Source organism: Hyaloscypha bicolor, assembly GCF_002865645.1.
Source record: "Hyaloscypha bicolor E unplaced genomic scaffold K444scaffold_142, whole genome shotgun sequence".
Classification (NCBI taxonomy): Eukaryota; Fungi; Ascomycota; class Leotiomycetes; order Helotiales; family Hyaloscyphaceae; genus Hyaloscypha; species Hyaloscypha bicolor.
In genome coordinates this window covers 221,690-238,708 of record NW_020194644.1, presented here as the reverse complement: position 1 = coordinate 238,708, position 17,019 = coordinate 221,690, and the positions used below count along the sequence as shown (strand labels likewise).

General features: G+C 26.0%; 1 protein-coding gene across 1 annotated transcript; it reads right to left on the bottom strand.

Moving 5' to 3' along the window:
- Positions 1-1,656: 1,656 nt before the first annotated feature.
- Positions 1,657-1,857, bottom strand: K444DRAFT_541311 (uncharacterized protein; the record flags this gene model as incomplete). Its single annotated transcript, XM_024875784.1, has 1 exon — positions 1,657-1,857. A coding segment is annotated over one exon (201 nt), but the record flags the coding sequence as incomplete, so codon positions are not given.
- Positions 1,858-17,019: the final 15,162 nt, after the last annotated feature.

Here is a 17,019-nt window from a genome sequence, read left to right as displayed (position 1 = left end):
CTTTACTATATAACCTAAACCTTAAAACCACTAAAATAATATAATTTTTAATAAGTACGGCCTGCCGTACTATAATAATCTATTTTTTTTATAAATATACTTGTAAATATATTTAATTACTTATATAGATATATAAATCTTAATATTAATATATAAGTAGAACTTCTAGAAAAGATACGAGTTATACGGAATAATCTAGTAATTATTACAGATGACTTCCTGGCCTAGAAAGCCGGGTTTACAGACCGTAAATATATAGCCGTTATTCTAGTACCAGTATTCGGGATACTTATTCTTATAAATAATTATTATAGCTATAAATACTTTAGGGAACCTCTTCTAATATATAAGCAGAGCTATAGATATACTACGGGCTATATATAGGGCTTTTGGATTATTATTGAGGCTATATAGCCCGTAAGATATCTGGCTAGTAATTACGGCCGTAAGTTTGCCTATAGAATCCTATAACGGGTCTAAAAGCTTAGTATAAATAACCTCATTAATTAAATTAGAGATTAAGAAGATAATATCTTTCTTAAAAAATAAGAATAGATATATATATAAAAGGCTATACTTCTAGTACTTAATTATATATATATAGCCTATATACTATCTAAAAAGGTAGTTTTTAAGGTCCGTAAGAAGCTCTCTTATCTTTAGAATAAAGACCTAGTAAAGGAAATCTGGATAGTTAATTACTTACTACTTATTTAAGAAATAATCTATAATCTCAGGCTAGTACGGGTTAGCTATAAATATAATAAAGAAGCTTGGCTTACTAAAGTACTATATAATAGCTATTAAGTCTTGAAAGAGCTACTATATAAAGTAATTACTATTCGTAAAGCTTAATAAAAGAATAAAGTAATAGCTAATATTACTTATATAGATATTCTTATAAATTAAAACATTTATAAGTCTTATATAGATATTTATACAAATATTTTACTAGTATAAGCAGAGCTAGTTAAGTAAGGTTATCTTATAAGTAATATATATATTAATAATATATTACTAGAAAAGGCAGCTAGTATAAAAGAATAGGGAAAAGGCTAGATAGATATAGAGATAGTACTAGTAAAAAGCCTATTATTTAAGCTATATTTACTAGCAGATTCTAGTATAGTCCTATAATTATAACTTGTAATACTAGCTCGGATTACTATATAGAAAGAGTAAGATATAGTAAAGTAGTATATATATTATATATATAATATTAATTATATATATTTATAAATACTTGCAGCCTGCCTTATAAACTATTAGTACTAGATTATAGTAGCTCGTATCTATATATTTATCCGAAATAAGGATAATAACCTTATTATTTATAGAAAGGTTCTTATAATAATAATTTATATCTAACTCGAGAATTAAGTATATTTGCGAGTTAAGTAAGATCCGGAAATTGATTTACTAGCTTATAAGATACTTGCGGGCCATCTTATAAACTATAATAAACAGGTTATAGTTTATAAGTATATCTGTAAGCTATAAAAGAATTATATAATCTAAGTAAGAGAAGTTAGTAGCCTATATATTAGTTATAAAGAATAGGTTATAGAAGAAGAGCTATATAAAGGAGGGTTTAATATATATAGCAGGCTATAGTAGGCCTTAGAAATAAAAGAGCTTGCTATAAATCTGAAAGTACTAGATTCTATAGGAGAAGTTAATCCGGGTATCTTTCTTATAGCTAATTAATATAAAGGCAAAAGTATAATTATATACCCGGATATTTATCCGGAAAGCCCGGTAAAGCAGGTTATTACTTATAAAGAAATAAGAAAGATATAGAGAAAACTTGCGGATTAGAGGAAGTATTATATTACTCTTCTTATAATAGGCCTCAAAGCAATTATTTATATAGCCAAAATAGAGGGCTCCGCAAGCTATATAGTAATCCGTAAGCGGACTAGTTATATATATAGGAGCTAGCCGGAAGTGAGAGAGGAAAGCAGGAGGCCGTATAGTAGGTAGGTTAGTAGAAGGGTTCTTTATAATATAAACTGGGGCCGTAATAGATAATTAACAGATTTGTTACTAGTACTATAGGGTTGGCTTGTCTGTAGAAATATCTGTAATTAATCGTTATTATTACCGAAAGGTAGGAAAAATATTTGAATCGAGTTCTTATAAGGCAGGATACTACTAGATATAATTAGTAGCTAACCGGGCCTATTAACTAGTTAGTTAAGCTAGAAAAAGAGGGAAATATAGACTCGATAGTAATTATAGCTCTTATATATCTTAGCCTGTTTTATAATAAAGTCAGAAGCAGACCGATTTTGCTTATAGGTAATATAAAAGCGGGGAGAATCTATAGTAATAAAGAGAAGAAAGAGAGAAAAGTAATATAAGATTAGATTTTTTTTTCTTAGTACTTTTTATAGAACTACTAGCTTAAGAATTCCTTTCCGAGCTTTAAAAAATTATAATAAAAGCCCCTTATATTTCATAAGTACTAAAATATAGAGAAAAGTACTTAAGTATCCTCTCTATTATCCCAAGCTTAGTACTAAGAATTTGAATATAATTATATTCCGATATGCAATTCCCTAGAAAGAGGCAATTCTGGTATTTCTTATATAACTAGTATTTTTCAGGGTGCTCTATAAGCTAACCGCTTAGAGTAGCCTGAATATAGAATAATATAGAGAAGATTAAGAGATTAAAATAATCTTTTACTTAAGATCTTCTTATAATTATAAGGATTTATATTATAGCCTTCTTTTAATTAACTTATAAAAAGTACCTTAAAGTCGATTTTTAATATTCGCGAATTTAATAAAGCTTTATAAAATTAAGAAAATAATTTTAATTATAGTATTTATTTTCTTTTTCTTTATTTTTAGTACCTGTTATATTAGGTTAGTATATTAAAGAATTAATTACATTAATTAAATTAATTAATATAATTAGATTATAATTAATATAATTCAGATTTTTTTTGATTAGATTAGATTAATTAATCTTAATTAATCTAATTAATACTTAATTAATTATATAATACCGGAGTTTCTTGACTTTTTATATTTTTCTCTTTACTTTTACTTATTAATTATTAAATAGCCTTATAACTAACTAATAATATTATAATAAAAAAATCTAAATTAAGCTAAGAACTAACTAATTACTTCTTTTCTATAATAATAAACTAATTATCCTCTTCTAAAACCTGATTTGCCCTCTTTTTCTTTTCTTTTTTAGCTTCTTCTAATTTATTTTTAAATATACCCCAGCTCTTTAAATAAGATATCTTTTTAAAGGTACTCTTATTAAGTCTATTTCGTAATTTAGATATAATAAGAGCGCCTTAAGAAAAGAACCTCTTGCTAGTAGCTAAGAAAGCCGGAATTCCTAAATATTTCCTAGCTATTAAAGCTAAAACAGGAAATCTAGCCGCATTAGACTTCTAATAATCTAATAGCTTAATCTATATATATATTAGTACTAATATATTAAAAAATATTAAGGAAATATCGGGTAATTATTTAATAAAATTTAAGTGAGTTTTACTTACTTTTCTATTTTCTCTCTTTTTTTCTAAATAAGTTATTAATTCGTTTTCTATATTAGAAGACTTATTAGTAATATATATATCTAAGTTATTTTTATCGGAATCGGCCATATTAATATCCGAGGAATCGGATCTAGCGTGAAATAAATTATAATTATATTTATATCTAAATATAAAATTAGTTATTAATTTATTAAAAAAATAATTAAAGGAATTACTTATACGTTATAATTAGTCTTTAATCTATTATATATATCCGAAGATATACTATTAGATAAGCTAATACTAGTTAATTCTTCTTATTTAATTTGAGGATTAAGAATAAGAGCTAAATATAAAGCTTTACTTTTATTATCTAAAACACCTGTTTTAGGATAATATTTTCGAAGTTTAGCTATATTCTTATCTATTATATCTGTAAATGCTTTATTCTATTAAAGATTAGTATAATATTATTAATAATATAAGAAGAATTTAAGAAAAAACTTACTTTAAATTCCTTTTTAAAATTTTCAAGTTTATTATATATTTTATATACCTCAGATATAATATAATATATAGTCGGATAATTTTCGGCTTATAACTTAGTTATAGCTTTAATAAATATTGAAATTATATTTAAAATATTATTTAAATAAGTAATTTTAATATTAGTTAAAACTAGACTTTTATTTTTAAAAGCCTTTAAATTAGAGCTATTAATAACTACTTTAATAGCTTTATATATATATAAAAAGTTCTTTAATATATAATAAGTCGAAGACTTCTGTATTTTTTAATCTATAAATAATTAGTATTAATTAATAATTAAAAAATTAAAAAATTAATTACTTATTAAATTAAGGAAATTAAATATTTTCTATATTAAAAGCTTTAATTTGAGCTTCTAATAGCCGTCGGTTTTTTTAGTTATATTTAAGACCTATAATAGTCTTTTAAATCCTTCTCCAAATTAATAAATCTATAATTTATTAATAAAACTCTTATAAATTATATAAGAAACGTACTTGTTACTTATTCTTTTTTTTCTTCTTCTCTATTTTCGAGTTCTTCTATTTCTTGCTTATATAAATCTATAGAATAAGAGGTATTATAATTGTTTTTAATAAGAGCTTTTAAAATATCTTAAACTACTAAATTTAAAATATAAGCTATATAAGAAATATCTTCTTGAAATTTAATGCCTTTCTTATTATAATACTTTATAAAAGCCTTTAATAAGGTATTATTTGAGCTAGTATTATCTCGAGTAATACTAATTTGAAGTTAGTTAATAATAATTAAAATTAAAATTAAAATTACTTATCTAGTTATATTATATTTAATATTATATTTTCTTAAAGTATCTAAAAGAATAGAAAGTATATAGATACCTGAGTAAATATTACTTAAATCTCGTATAGCTAGTAAATAAGATTTTAATTTAAAATTATTATTTATAAAATATCTAAATAATTATTAATATTTTTCTTTAATAATTAAAAGAATATTAATATTACGGGTATAGTATTTAGGGCTTAGAAAGTAAGGTAGAAGGTTCCTTATAAAGATAATTCAAAGCTAAGGAAGGGAAAACTAGAATATAGGAGGCTATAAGGAAGTATATATATCCTATAGTATACTAGTCCCAAAGGGGCTTAGTCTTCTAAATATCTCTAGTATATTCCAAGTATACTTCCCTAGTAAGGCGGCCGCATTATATATATCTAGGAGGTATCTGGTATCTAGCAAGATATCTCAGATACCGGATATCTGGGAATTATAATATTACCCCTCTCTTTGAAATAAGCTTATTCCCGAGCTTCGTAAAAGCTATTAATCTATCTAATTTCGTATTATTCTCCTCTTTAAAGTAAAACTAGTATCTCGGATATAGATATTATATATAAAAGGCCGGCGCTTTTACTATATAATCTAGAAAAGTTTATTATTATTTCTGTATAGTTCTGGATAAGTATTATTTTTTATATAGTCTAGCTAGTATTATAGGTTTTATAAAGATTCTGGTATATTAATATTATTATTATGGAAACTCTATAAAATCAGAGAGCTATTACTTAGTACTAAAGCTAGATATTATACTAGATCTTTATTCTAACTAATTTACTAAATTCTATACTTTAGCCTATTTCTTACTAGCTTAACTATAATAACCTGTTTAATGCCGTATTCTTATTTACTATTCTCTAGTATTAATAAGAGTAGTTTCGGGTTTATTTAATCTAGCAGAGAATTCTGGAAGTCTTTTTATAGCTTCTTTATATGAAAAACTGGATATATTTTTATAATTTCTGGTAGTTTTAGAAGAAACAAGTAGCTATATTATTCTAGAATCTCAAATAGGCCTTCTATTTAGTTCTCTAGCTTCCGGCTCGGATAATTGAATTTCTAGTACTTTATAGTAACCTATACTTTATTCCCGACTTTGAAATTAATTAGATAGTAGTATTTATTAGTTTATATTATATATTATTTCTATACTTGCTTTATATAGCCTTAAGTAAGTTACTATAATTTATGTAATTAATTTACTAATATTTTAGCTTTATTCTTATTTAGCTTCTCTTTAGATAAGTTAGCTTTAATAGGGAAGTTCTAGTCTAGAGAGATATAAGGCTTATAGCTCTTTTTAGTTATAAATAGGAACTAGCTAATAGTTTCGTACTAAAGGAAGGCTTATTAATAATTAATTATAGTAACTTATTTGTTCTAGTTATTCTAATAGTAATTAATATATAGATATAATCTCTAATTAAAGTACTAATTAATAATCTTTATTTATTTGTCCGTTTGGGGATAATTAGTTATAAAAAGCTTAAGCTTTATACTAATTCTTATATAGAATTCGCTTTAAAAATCAGATATAAATTAGAGTCTCTAATCTAATATAATTATTTCTAGAATACTTACTTAGTATATTATATAAAATAAAAATAGAGGCACTAGCTATTTAGCTATAATTATATCCCGTATAAGAATTATAATTAGGTACTTAAATAAGCGATTTACAAATATAGTAACTATATTATAGCCCGATTTGCTTTCTGGATAGCTTTTAAAGTTTACGGTAATATATTACTAGAAGTAATTAGGAACTAGAAAGAAATAAAGTAAACTAGGCTTCTTATTTCTAGATATATATAATCTCCTATAAATATAGTAATTACTATAATATTAATTAATATTCTTGCCTATAAATAGCTAGTAATATTACTTCTTTAGTAATTAACGGAGCTTTATATATTTAGGATATCTAGAAAGAGGTTTATTATATACTTTATAAATTAGAGCAGTCCGTAAAGGTAATCCGGAAGTTATTTCGTTCTCTGTAATATAGAGTCTTCTATAATATAAAAGAAGGCCGTCTTATAATATCTAGATATTACTTTTAACTTAAGCTATTATATATAGCTTTTCTAGATCTGGTAATATATAATTATTCTATAGGATCTTATTTATAAGTTATAAACTACTATACTTAATAGGAGCTTCTAATAGTACTTCTATAGGGACTACTATAACGGAATCTACTAGTAAAGCTTCTAAGAAAATACCTTTTTCTAGAGGAATTATACCTTTAATAGAAGTATTTTTTTCCGGGAAGTCTTTAATATATACTTGGTTTTTAAGGCCAAATTCCGAATTAAGTAAGCTGACTTTATAAAGTATTACTATAAGCTATAAGTTATAGATAATCTTCGGATTAATCTTATCTTTAGGGAAAAGTACTTGAGTTTATAGCTTTTCCTTAATCTGGCCCTAAATATTTACTTTATTTTATTTTTATAATAAAGTATCTACTTACTTATTTAATTTTCCAGAATAATATATAAGCTTAAAGTAATAGCAGAATAGAAGCTTAGCCTATCTAGCTTATTAAGAAAAGAGTTTCTTAGTAGTTATAAAGTACTCTAAGGTATAATAATTAGAATAGATCTTAAAGGAAATATCCTAAAAGCCCTTTAGCTTAGCTCTTATTTCTTTAGTACTTATATTATAGCAAGTATTTCCTTATTATATATATTATAATTAAGCTTTACCGGAAGTATAGTTTTGGAAAAACAAGCTATAGGATACTAAAGGCCTATTTCTGGGTTTTATTAAGAAAGTAGACTAGTAATTACTTTTTTAGATATATCTGTTTTTACTATTATAGGCAGATCCGGATTATAGTATCTCAGAACTAGAATAGAAATTATAGCTTCCTTTAGGTAAATAAATGCCTCTTAATATTACTTGAACTATTTAAAGGAAATATTCTTTTTTATAAGTAAGATAAGAGGTTTTATAATCCGTTTATACTTTCTAATAAAGTATTTATAAAAGTTATAGAAGCTAAGGAAGAACTATATATCCTTAACTATCTTTAGAAATTACTAGTTATATATTACTTTAACTTTATTGGAATTTACTTTAATACTAGATATAGAGATAATAAAGTCTAAGTACTTTATATATATAACTTTAAATTCCGATTTCTTAATATTTACTTGAAGGCTAGTAAGATATAAATAGTCTAGTATATTTCATATATATTATTTATACTTTACTAGATTTTCTAAATAAATGAAAATATTATTAAGATATATTATATAAAAGTTATTCAAATACTTGAAGAGTATATTATTTATATAGTATTAATATATAGCCGGGCCATTTATAAGGCCTTTCTAGAGAATATTATATTTATATATTTTATAATAGATACGGAATATTATTAGCTTCTGAGAGTTCGGGTCTATAGCTATATAATAGAAAGCTTAGCAAATATCTAATTTAGTATAGATCTTAATTTTAGATAATTAATTTAAAGTTTTATTAATAAGTAAAAGGAGATATTAATTCTTCCGGGTAATATTATTTAGATAGCGGAAATTAATATAGAAATATAAACCTTTATTTACTTTCTTTATAAAAAGAACTAGTAAAGTAAAAGGAGCCTAACTAGCTTTAATAAAGCCTTTAGCCAGATTCTCTTCCAAGAAATACTTGATTTCTAGAAGCTTTTAAGTAGACTATTACTAGAGAAATTAATATCTAATACTTTTAGTTCTCTTTAGGCCTTTAATCTGAATCTTATAATTATATAGTTTATAGAAAGAAAAGATATCAGATTTCTTCTTAGAGAAAACAGAGATATATTTCTTAAGTTCCGGAGGTAATATCTTCTATAACTACTAAAGCTCTATTTCTTCTAGTTATTAATTCTCCGGGCCAGAGATAGCTTCTTTTTCCCGAGCTTTAAGCTCTTTATTAATCTTATAAATAGAGATTCGACTAATAATATTATTTTCTCTTTTAGCTATATAGTTAAATACTATAGAAGTAAGAATAGCTAGATCTAATATTTACTCTTTATTAAGAACTTTTTCTTGTTTTTTTAGCTTTTACTTAGGTATTATATCTTAATTAGGCTATAGAAGCTTCTTTTCTATAGTCTTATAGAATTTCTTTTAATTAGTCCGAAAGAAGAAAGATTACTTAAGAATAAAAGGTTTCTAGAAATAGCTTATAATAGAATCTTATTAATTAGTATCTTTTTAATGCTTCTTATTAGGTTACTTCTCTAGCTATTACTAAGAAATACTAATAATATAACCGAATTATATAGATTTAGGCCTATTCTTTAGCTATATAAGCTTATATTTTCTGTAGTTAACTAGAATATTAATATATACTATCTATTTTCTACTAAGAATAATATTATAATTTCTAAGGTTTAGAATAATTATAGATATATTAATACTTTATTTATTAATTAGAAGTAAGATTTCTATATATTTCTTAGTAGACTTAGCTAGCTTTTTATTAAAACCATATATAATATAAAGTAAAAAAAAGAATTATAGTTCTATTTCTAAGAATTACTTTATAAAATAAGCAAGTTTCGTATTAATAAAAGTATAACTATTAGCTCTAATATTAATAAGGGAAAAAGACTTAATTCCTAATTTATTTATACTAATAATATAGGGTATTATAAGAGTATTCTCTCTTATTAGATAAGTTAAGTTAATCTTTACTAAATCCATACTATAAGCCCCTAAAGTAAAGACTTTCTTTAGAAGTACTCGTTTTCCGGTTCTATATCCGAATTAGAGCTTAAATCCTCTAAATACTTTACTAGAATAGTATATTCCAGTGAAATAGAAACTAAGCCTGACTTAATTCTAGAGAAAGCTACCTTAGTTTCCTTACTATATAGAACCGGGCAGTATCTAATATAGTAGCCAAACTTATTATAGTTATAGTACTTAATAGTTAAGAGATCTTTAGTTTTTATAGGATATTACTTGCACTTATAAGGGAATATATACTTAATAAAAGTAGTTAATATAGGCTCCTTAGGCTTTTCCTTAGAAGTATATTTCTTAGAAATATATAAGAGTATAGTATTAGAAGTAAACTTGACTAAAACAGCTCCTATTTTTTTATATTTCTTAGTTTTCTTATATATAGCCTTAATTTACTAATTATTAATAGTATAGTACTAAGTAAAGCAAGTAGTATTAATAGAAGAATTATTATAGTATATATATACGGACTTCTAGAGCTTTAGTAAGAGCTTCTTATTTAGTTTATATTTAATGTTTTAAAGACTAATATTACCTTTTATAAATAGTTATAAGAAGAAAGTATAAAACTCCTAAAATATCTAACTAGAGTATATCTAAAGCTTACTAAAGTTATAGCAAGTATTCTATATCTTATTAGAATTAGAGTATAGCTTTTTTAGGTAAGAGTATAACTCTAAGAGTTAATAGTACTAATTTGAACTATCTTTATTTATATAAGGGTTAGTTAGGGCAAGAGTATTACCGGTAAGTTTACTAGAAATATAAATAATCTTGAGATCCTTAGAGGAATACGAATTAGTATTTCCTTATAACTTATTCTTAATCTGAACTAGCTAGTTATTAAAGATAGTATGATTTCTAGTAAAGAGAGTTAGATCTAGAAGCTTAGTAATTCTAGTACTTCTAAAGAGAGTATAATATATAGGGAATTCTGGACAGAAATAAGCAGGAGATAGTTCGGAATTCTTTAAAGAGGAGTTTGAAATAAATAGAGCAGAAGTAGCTAGAGCTATTATAAACCGATTTACTATAGCTATATAGCATTTAATATTATTCTCAAGTTTAGTATTATAGAGCTTAGTATTCTCGAAAATGGCTTTATTATAACTATAAGTATTCTAATATAAAAGGGCCCTCTAAATATTCTTCTAGTAGCTCTTTATAATAATATTAATATCTGAGAGCAAGAGATTAGGCTCCTTAGCCTATTTATATAACTCTCTGGTAGTAATATAGTTATTAGTATCTAGAAGCTTTATAATAAAAGTAGAGGGTTCTATTTCTATAGACTTATCTATAAATTCTCTAGAAATACTAACGGGATATTCGGTTTGGGAAGGGCTACTAACGGGATAACCTGAATTAGTAGGAGCTTTACCGGAAGCCTTAGTAGAAGTTAATATAGTTTCTAATTACGTAATATTCTAGGAAATTGACCTATTATACTTTTCCTCTATTATATTATTTCTAGTAATCTTATTACCAGTATATATATAGGGCCTATAAAGTTATAGGATAGGGCTTAAGGGTAATAGTCAGGTTACTGGCCTATAGGTGCCTATTATTCTAGAACTTGATTAAAGAGTAGCCTTTATTTGAGGTTTTTTAACTTTCGGGTTTTCGGGAGGGATTTCTAATATACTACTAGTATATATTTATAAAGATATAAATACCTGATTCCTCTAAGGATTCTAAAGCTTTTCGCTTTTATTATTCTGAAGTCTATTACTTATATTTCTGAGGTTCTGTTATTTTAGTAGCGCCTATATTTCTAATAGTTCTGAATTAGTTTATTTGAAATCCTCTATAGAATTAAAAGAAGTAAGCTTTAAATACTATTACGGATATAGTATTTAGGGCTTAAAAAGCAAAATAGAAGGTTTCTTATAAAGACAATTCAAAGCTAAGGAAGAGAAAACTAGAATATAGGAGGTTGCAAGAGAGTATATATACCCTATAGTATACTAGTCCCGAAGGAACTTAGCCTTCTAAATATCTCTAGTATATTCCAAGTATACTTCCCTAGTAAGGCAGCCGTATTACATGCGTCTAAGAGATATCTGGTATCTGGTAAGGCATTTCAGATACCGGATATCTAGAAATCGTAATAATTAACTTATAGAGTAATTTCAAGAAAGGCCTTTTAATTTATACTTATTCAAGTATCTAAAGTAATAGAAAAGGTTTCTTGAGTTTTTATATTCTCAAGTAATTCTTCTTTAATTAATAAGCTTTTTTCGATATATCTTAATTCTAATTTATTTATAAGAATCTTAGTATATAAAGGCAGTATTTAACTAGTAATATATTAGTATTAAGTAAATAAATAAGGTTAATTAAAATACTTACTAATTTAAATAAGTTAAAAGCTTTTTAAAGCTAGAAATAGTAATAGCTCTAAAAAATATATTATTAGAAATAATAAAATTTAATAATAATCTTTTAAAGTAATTAATAGTAAAGCTTTCTTTATATTAGCCGGTATTTTTATTAAATAGCTGGCCTATAGTAGGCTAACTAGGTTAACTAGGCTAGCTTAATACCTCGCTTTTATCTAATATATATATTAGTTAAATTAATTAAAAATTAATATTAATTAACTTACTATTAATCTTACTGGCCTTTAAGCTTAAAAGGCTTATAGACTTATAAGAATATCGAAAATAGATATAATAATTACTTGTAGAGCTATAAATTCGTTATTTAAGCCAGATTTTCCTAATATAAAATTATATAAAATTTAAAATTAAATTATAATAATTACTTACCTATACCCTCGAACTAAGTACTTAATAGTATATATTCGAATATCTTCGGGATCTTCTTGAAGGGGATCTAATATCTTTTAAAGATATTTAAATTAATAGAGAGGAGATTATTCCTTAAGTAGTTCAAGTTTAAAATCGTCTCGATTTTAAGTTAAGTTAATTTTAATTAAGGATTACTAAGACATTTTCGAATATATTAAGTAAAATAAAGTAACTTTATAGTTAAAAGCTTTTTAATAGGTATAGTAGTTGGTTTAATATTAATATTTGAAGTTTAAATATCAGAAAAATTATTAAGGAGAACAAGCTTCTTATATAAAGAAACTTTTAATTCTAAAGGATTCTTAATATTTCTTCTAATTAGAAATTATCTAGTAATTTCAAAGCACTTATTATTAATAAAGGTTAATTTCTAATTATTTTATTTATAATTAATATGATTTATAAGGGAGTGGAAGTACCGAAAAATTAAGGAGGTTCTAGATACTTTGCTTAGCTTAGTAAGCTACGGCCCAGGCCGCCGCTAGGTGGCCGTAGCCCTAATGCGGTAAAGCGCACTCCCGATACGGCTAGTACTATTATATATCTAGTTACGTGCTCTATTAATTAAATTAATTAATTAATAATTAATTAATCTAATTAGATTATAATTAGAATATAATTAATAGTAAATTTCCTTAATTAGATTAGATTAATATCTATTAATCTAATCTAATCTAATTATTTAATATATTACTTGAAACCTTAGCTAAAACCAATTCCTTTAGCTGAAACCAACCATATAATATTAGTATTGGTTTACCAGTAATGTATGGCACCGTTATATAGGCGTGGAAGTGCTATTTGCATATGGTTAGTAAAGTTGTTATTTAGAAGTAAGAATTACAGTATTGTAGTATTAATATACGATCCCTAAATCTGCTAAGCCTAATAGGGACTAGCTACCGGTCGAGTCACTAATAGAACGCGAGGTTATATAACCATGTCCCTTATCCCATATCCCATTACCTATATCCCGTGTCCTGTATCCCGTAACTATATATATAACTTCCAAAGGAATAGCTATACTAATACTGGAAACTCTCTAAAAAACGCGAAAAACAGAAAATAGTACTTTTCTCTAATTGTATGCAAATTCCCCAATCCGGCCTAGTGCCAGATCTCCCAAACGCTCTGTATATCCATATCGCTTTTAAGGTTTTAGTTATATACTAAAGGCCGCGGCCTTTTATATATAACTTCCTCTCCTATAATATCCTTTTATCCTATATATCCATTCCCCGCTCTATCCGCATTCGACCCATCCCTCTACGTCCAATTGTATTATATTCGTATTAATAAGGCGTTTGAGGGCATTCGATAGCTTTGATTTCGTTATAGAGTCGGCAGAATTCGATTCTCCCTTAATCCACTTGACTTCCGCAATCTCTCGTTATTCGTATACCTAACGGAGGTATATTATATCGATTATTAGGCGTTTCTCTCGAGTAGTGCCCAATTTGACGAGGCATTTGTATAACGACTTCGAATCCGTATAGACGACTAGTAGTAGTTCCATTTCTAGTACTCTATTAATTATAGATTTGACTAAAGCGCCTATATTAAAACCGTAAGCTATACTATAGAGTTCCGAAGCTAGAACGCTTCTGGTAACTTTCTTATATTTAGTAGAGGACTAGTAGATAATATTAGTGCATCCAGTTCTATTTATTAGAACTAGAATATATCCGATTTAGGAGAAAAGATCTCTATTATTTGCAAATAAAGCGTCCGTAAAAACAATTAAATATAAGGACTTCTTTGCTAGCTTTACAAATCTTAGTTCTCTAGCAGTATTCTTAATTTGCTATTAAATGCACTTATTAAGTGCCTTTATATTAGTTTCCGAGGGTTTAATAGCTTAAGTAGCGATTAATAGGTTATATAAAGCTTCTGGTTAATAGACTAATATAATATACGCTCCTCTAGTATATTAAGCGATATATTAGTCCTTAATAGAGAGATTTTAACGAATAGTACCCCTACTACTTATAGTAGTAGTATTCTTTATAGAAACGGTTCGGAGGTTTTTATACTAGTATTCCTATATAAGGGTAATTCTAGTAGTATTTATATAAATAATATCTCTATTAAACTTGAGATTATAGTTAAAAGTAAGGGATTTATGCTTTTTAGCCAAGAATTTAGCCTTATAGAGCTTTAGTTACTCTGCCTTTACAAAATTATTAGTTCCGATAAATAAGGTATTATTAGTTTAAAGGCTAATAATTCCGAAGGGTTACTTGCTATAGAGGAGATAAGGGTTATAAGTTAACTGTTTTATAGAAAGCTTATTAATATAGTAGAAATAGTAAGTTTTAAACTAGTAGTTCCTAGCTTCCGGTATACTATATAGTAGTTTTATAACCTTTAGAATAGAATTGTCCTTCAAATTTAGCTTTCTAGTAAGCTTATAGGGTAGGTTAATATAGAAATTGTAATTAAGTAAGATTATTAATTAGATATAAGCTTGCAAGATATTATATAAATATAATTCCGTAGTATCTATTATTATAGTAGTAATACTAAGGATAATTTTCTGGCTAATATATTAAATAGTAAGTAATTATATTAATACTATATATTTCTCACTATTATTATAGGCTTAAACGACTAGTTTCGACTTCTTAAACTCTCTCTCTATACCCTTATTCTTAATCTTATTAATAAACCGGAAGTTAAAGATATATATTTCCTTTAGTACCTGAGATCTGGAAGTAACCTTAAATATATCCTTTTCCAGAAGGCTAGCGACTTTAACTTAACGGAAATTCTTATATAGTTTATTATTCTACAGGAATACCGTAATATCTGAAGTCTTGCAAGGGCGTCCTCTGCTATACTTTAGTGAAATAGCAGGAATAGCAGAAGGAATTATCCCTATATTACTTTTGGCCTCGCTATTGGATTTGGGAACAGGTTTAGGTTCGGGGTTATTAGTAATAACCTTAATATTCCTTATATAAAAGGGCTTTATAGAGATTAAATAAAAGGTAGTATTACTATATAGTAGAGCTAGTATATAGTTCTCTCTATTAATAGCTACTAGCTTATATAGTCTATTCTAACTACTAGATTAACCGGTATTTCCTTTATACTAAATAAGAATATCCGAATTCAGGGGTAGTTTATAGATATTAGTAGTACTAGAACTATTTCGGGTATTTAAAGCGTTTGTAATTTAATATCTAGCTTAAAGCTTCTGAATTTCCACTATTGCCTTCTTGAGTGCCGCTAATTACTGTAATATAGTAGGTAATAGGGCATTATATTTGGTTATTTGAGGTAAAGCGCTATAAACCAAAAGAATTAGAATAATGCCGTTAGATTCTGCAAAGTCGTTAATAGCCTTGAAAGCTATTTAAAGTGCAGTATTCTTATTAATTCCGTCGACTTTAGCTATAATAATAAGGTAGGCGTATTGGATCGGGCTATAATAGCGTTCTATAATTCCGATAGAGTTATAAGCTTCTATAGGAACAATCTTAATCTTGGTTCCTATAGTATTTATAAGCTAAGCGAACTTCTTGCTAGTAAACTGCTTTCCGGCGTCTACTATAATCTAATTGGGAGGGCCTAAATAGTTATTAATCTAGTACTACTTAAGTATATTTCAGGTATATATTATACTAATATTCTGGAGCTATTAGCCGGCTTAATATCGAGTGCCTTTATTAATAATATAAAGTATAGGCTTACCGGAAATATAGAAAATATTAATAATAATAGAGTAGTTAAAGCTAATATTATCTCTCAGATTAAACTTGAATTATTCGGATAATTAGCTATATTTCTGGCATTGCCTATAGTACTTTATAAGGTACTTAAGGGCTTCTATATCGATATTATAGCCTGCTTGTTCTAGTATATTTCGGAGCTTATTAATAGATAGATAACCAAAATAACGGTATAGATATTATAATTCGACCTCTATAAGAAAGCAGGGGTTATAAGTAAATAATTCGGAAATGAAGCCTTATAGTATAGTATTTCAAAGCAGAAAAAAGTATCCGAAACGTTATATTATAGGTATATATTTTCCGGTAGAAGTAATAAAATAATTAGTAAGATTATTAAAGTAGACTTCTAGCTTATCTATATTAGCCAAGCTAAGTAAAAATAAAGTCTTTAAAGATATAATATAGAATTATATTTGCCTAATTAGTATACTTACTATTATAGATCTAATAGAAGATATAGATCCGATACTAAACTAGATATTAACTTAACCTTTAGTAATTTCATTAAGTTCGATACTATTATTAGTTTACTAGAGAGCTTGAAATTAGTTAGAACTAGTAGTTGAGTATCTAGAGGCTCCGGTATTAATTATAACTCCGTAAAAGCGGTAAGTATTATATCTTAATATACTATTAACTATAAAAGTCTGGGCGTCTTCTATTAAGGGTTTAATAGGCTCTAATATATAGTTTTTGCCTGTTATCTAATATATAAGAGAAAGGAAAGTAAGGTTATCTATAAGAGTATTAGCTATAGTTATTAGTAGAGTAGAAGTAGCAGAAGCGGCTAAAAAGCTCTTAACTAAAGTAAAGTAGAAATCTAAGTAGTATTTCTCTTCTTTATCCGTTTCCGCTAATAAAGCCTTAAAAGC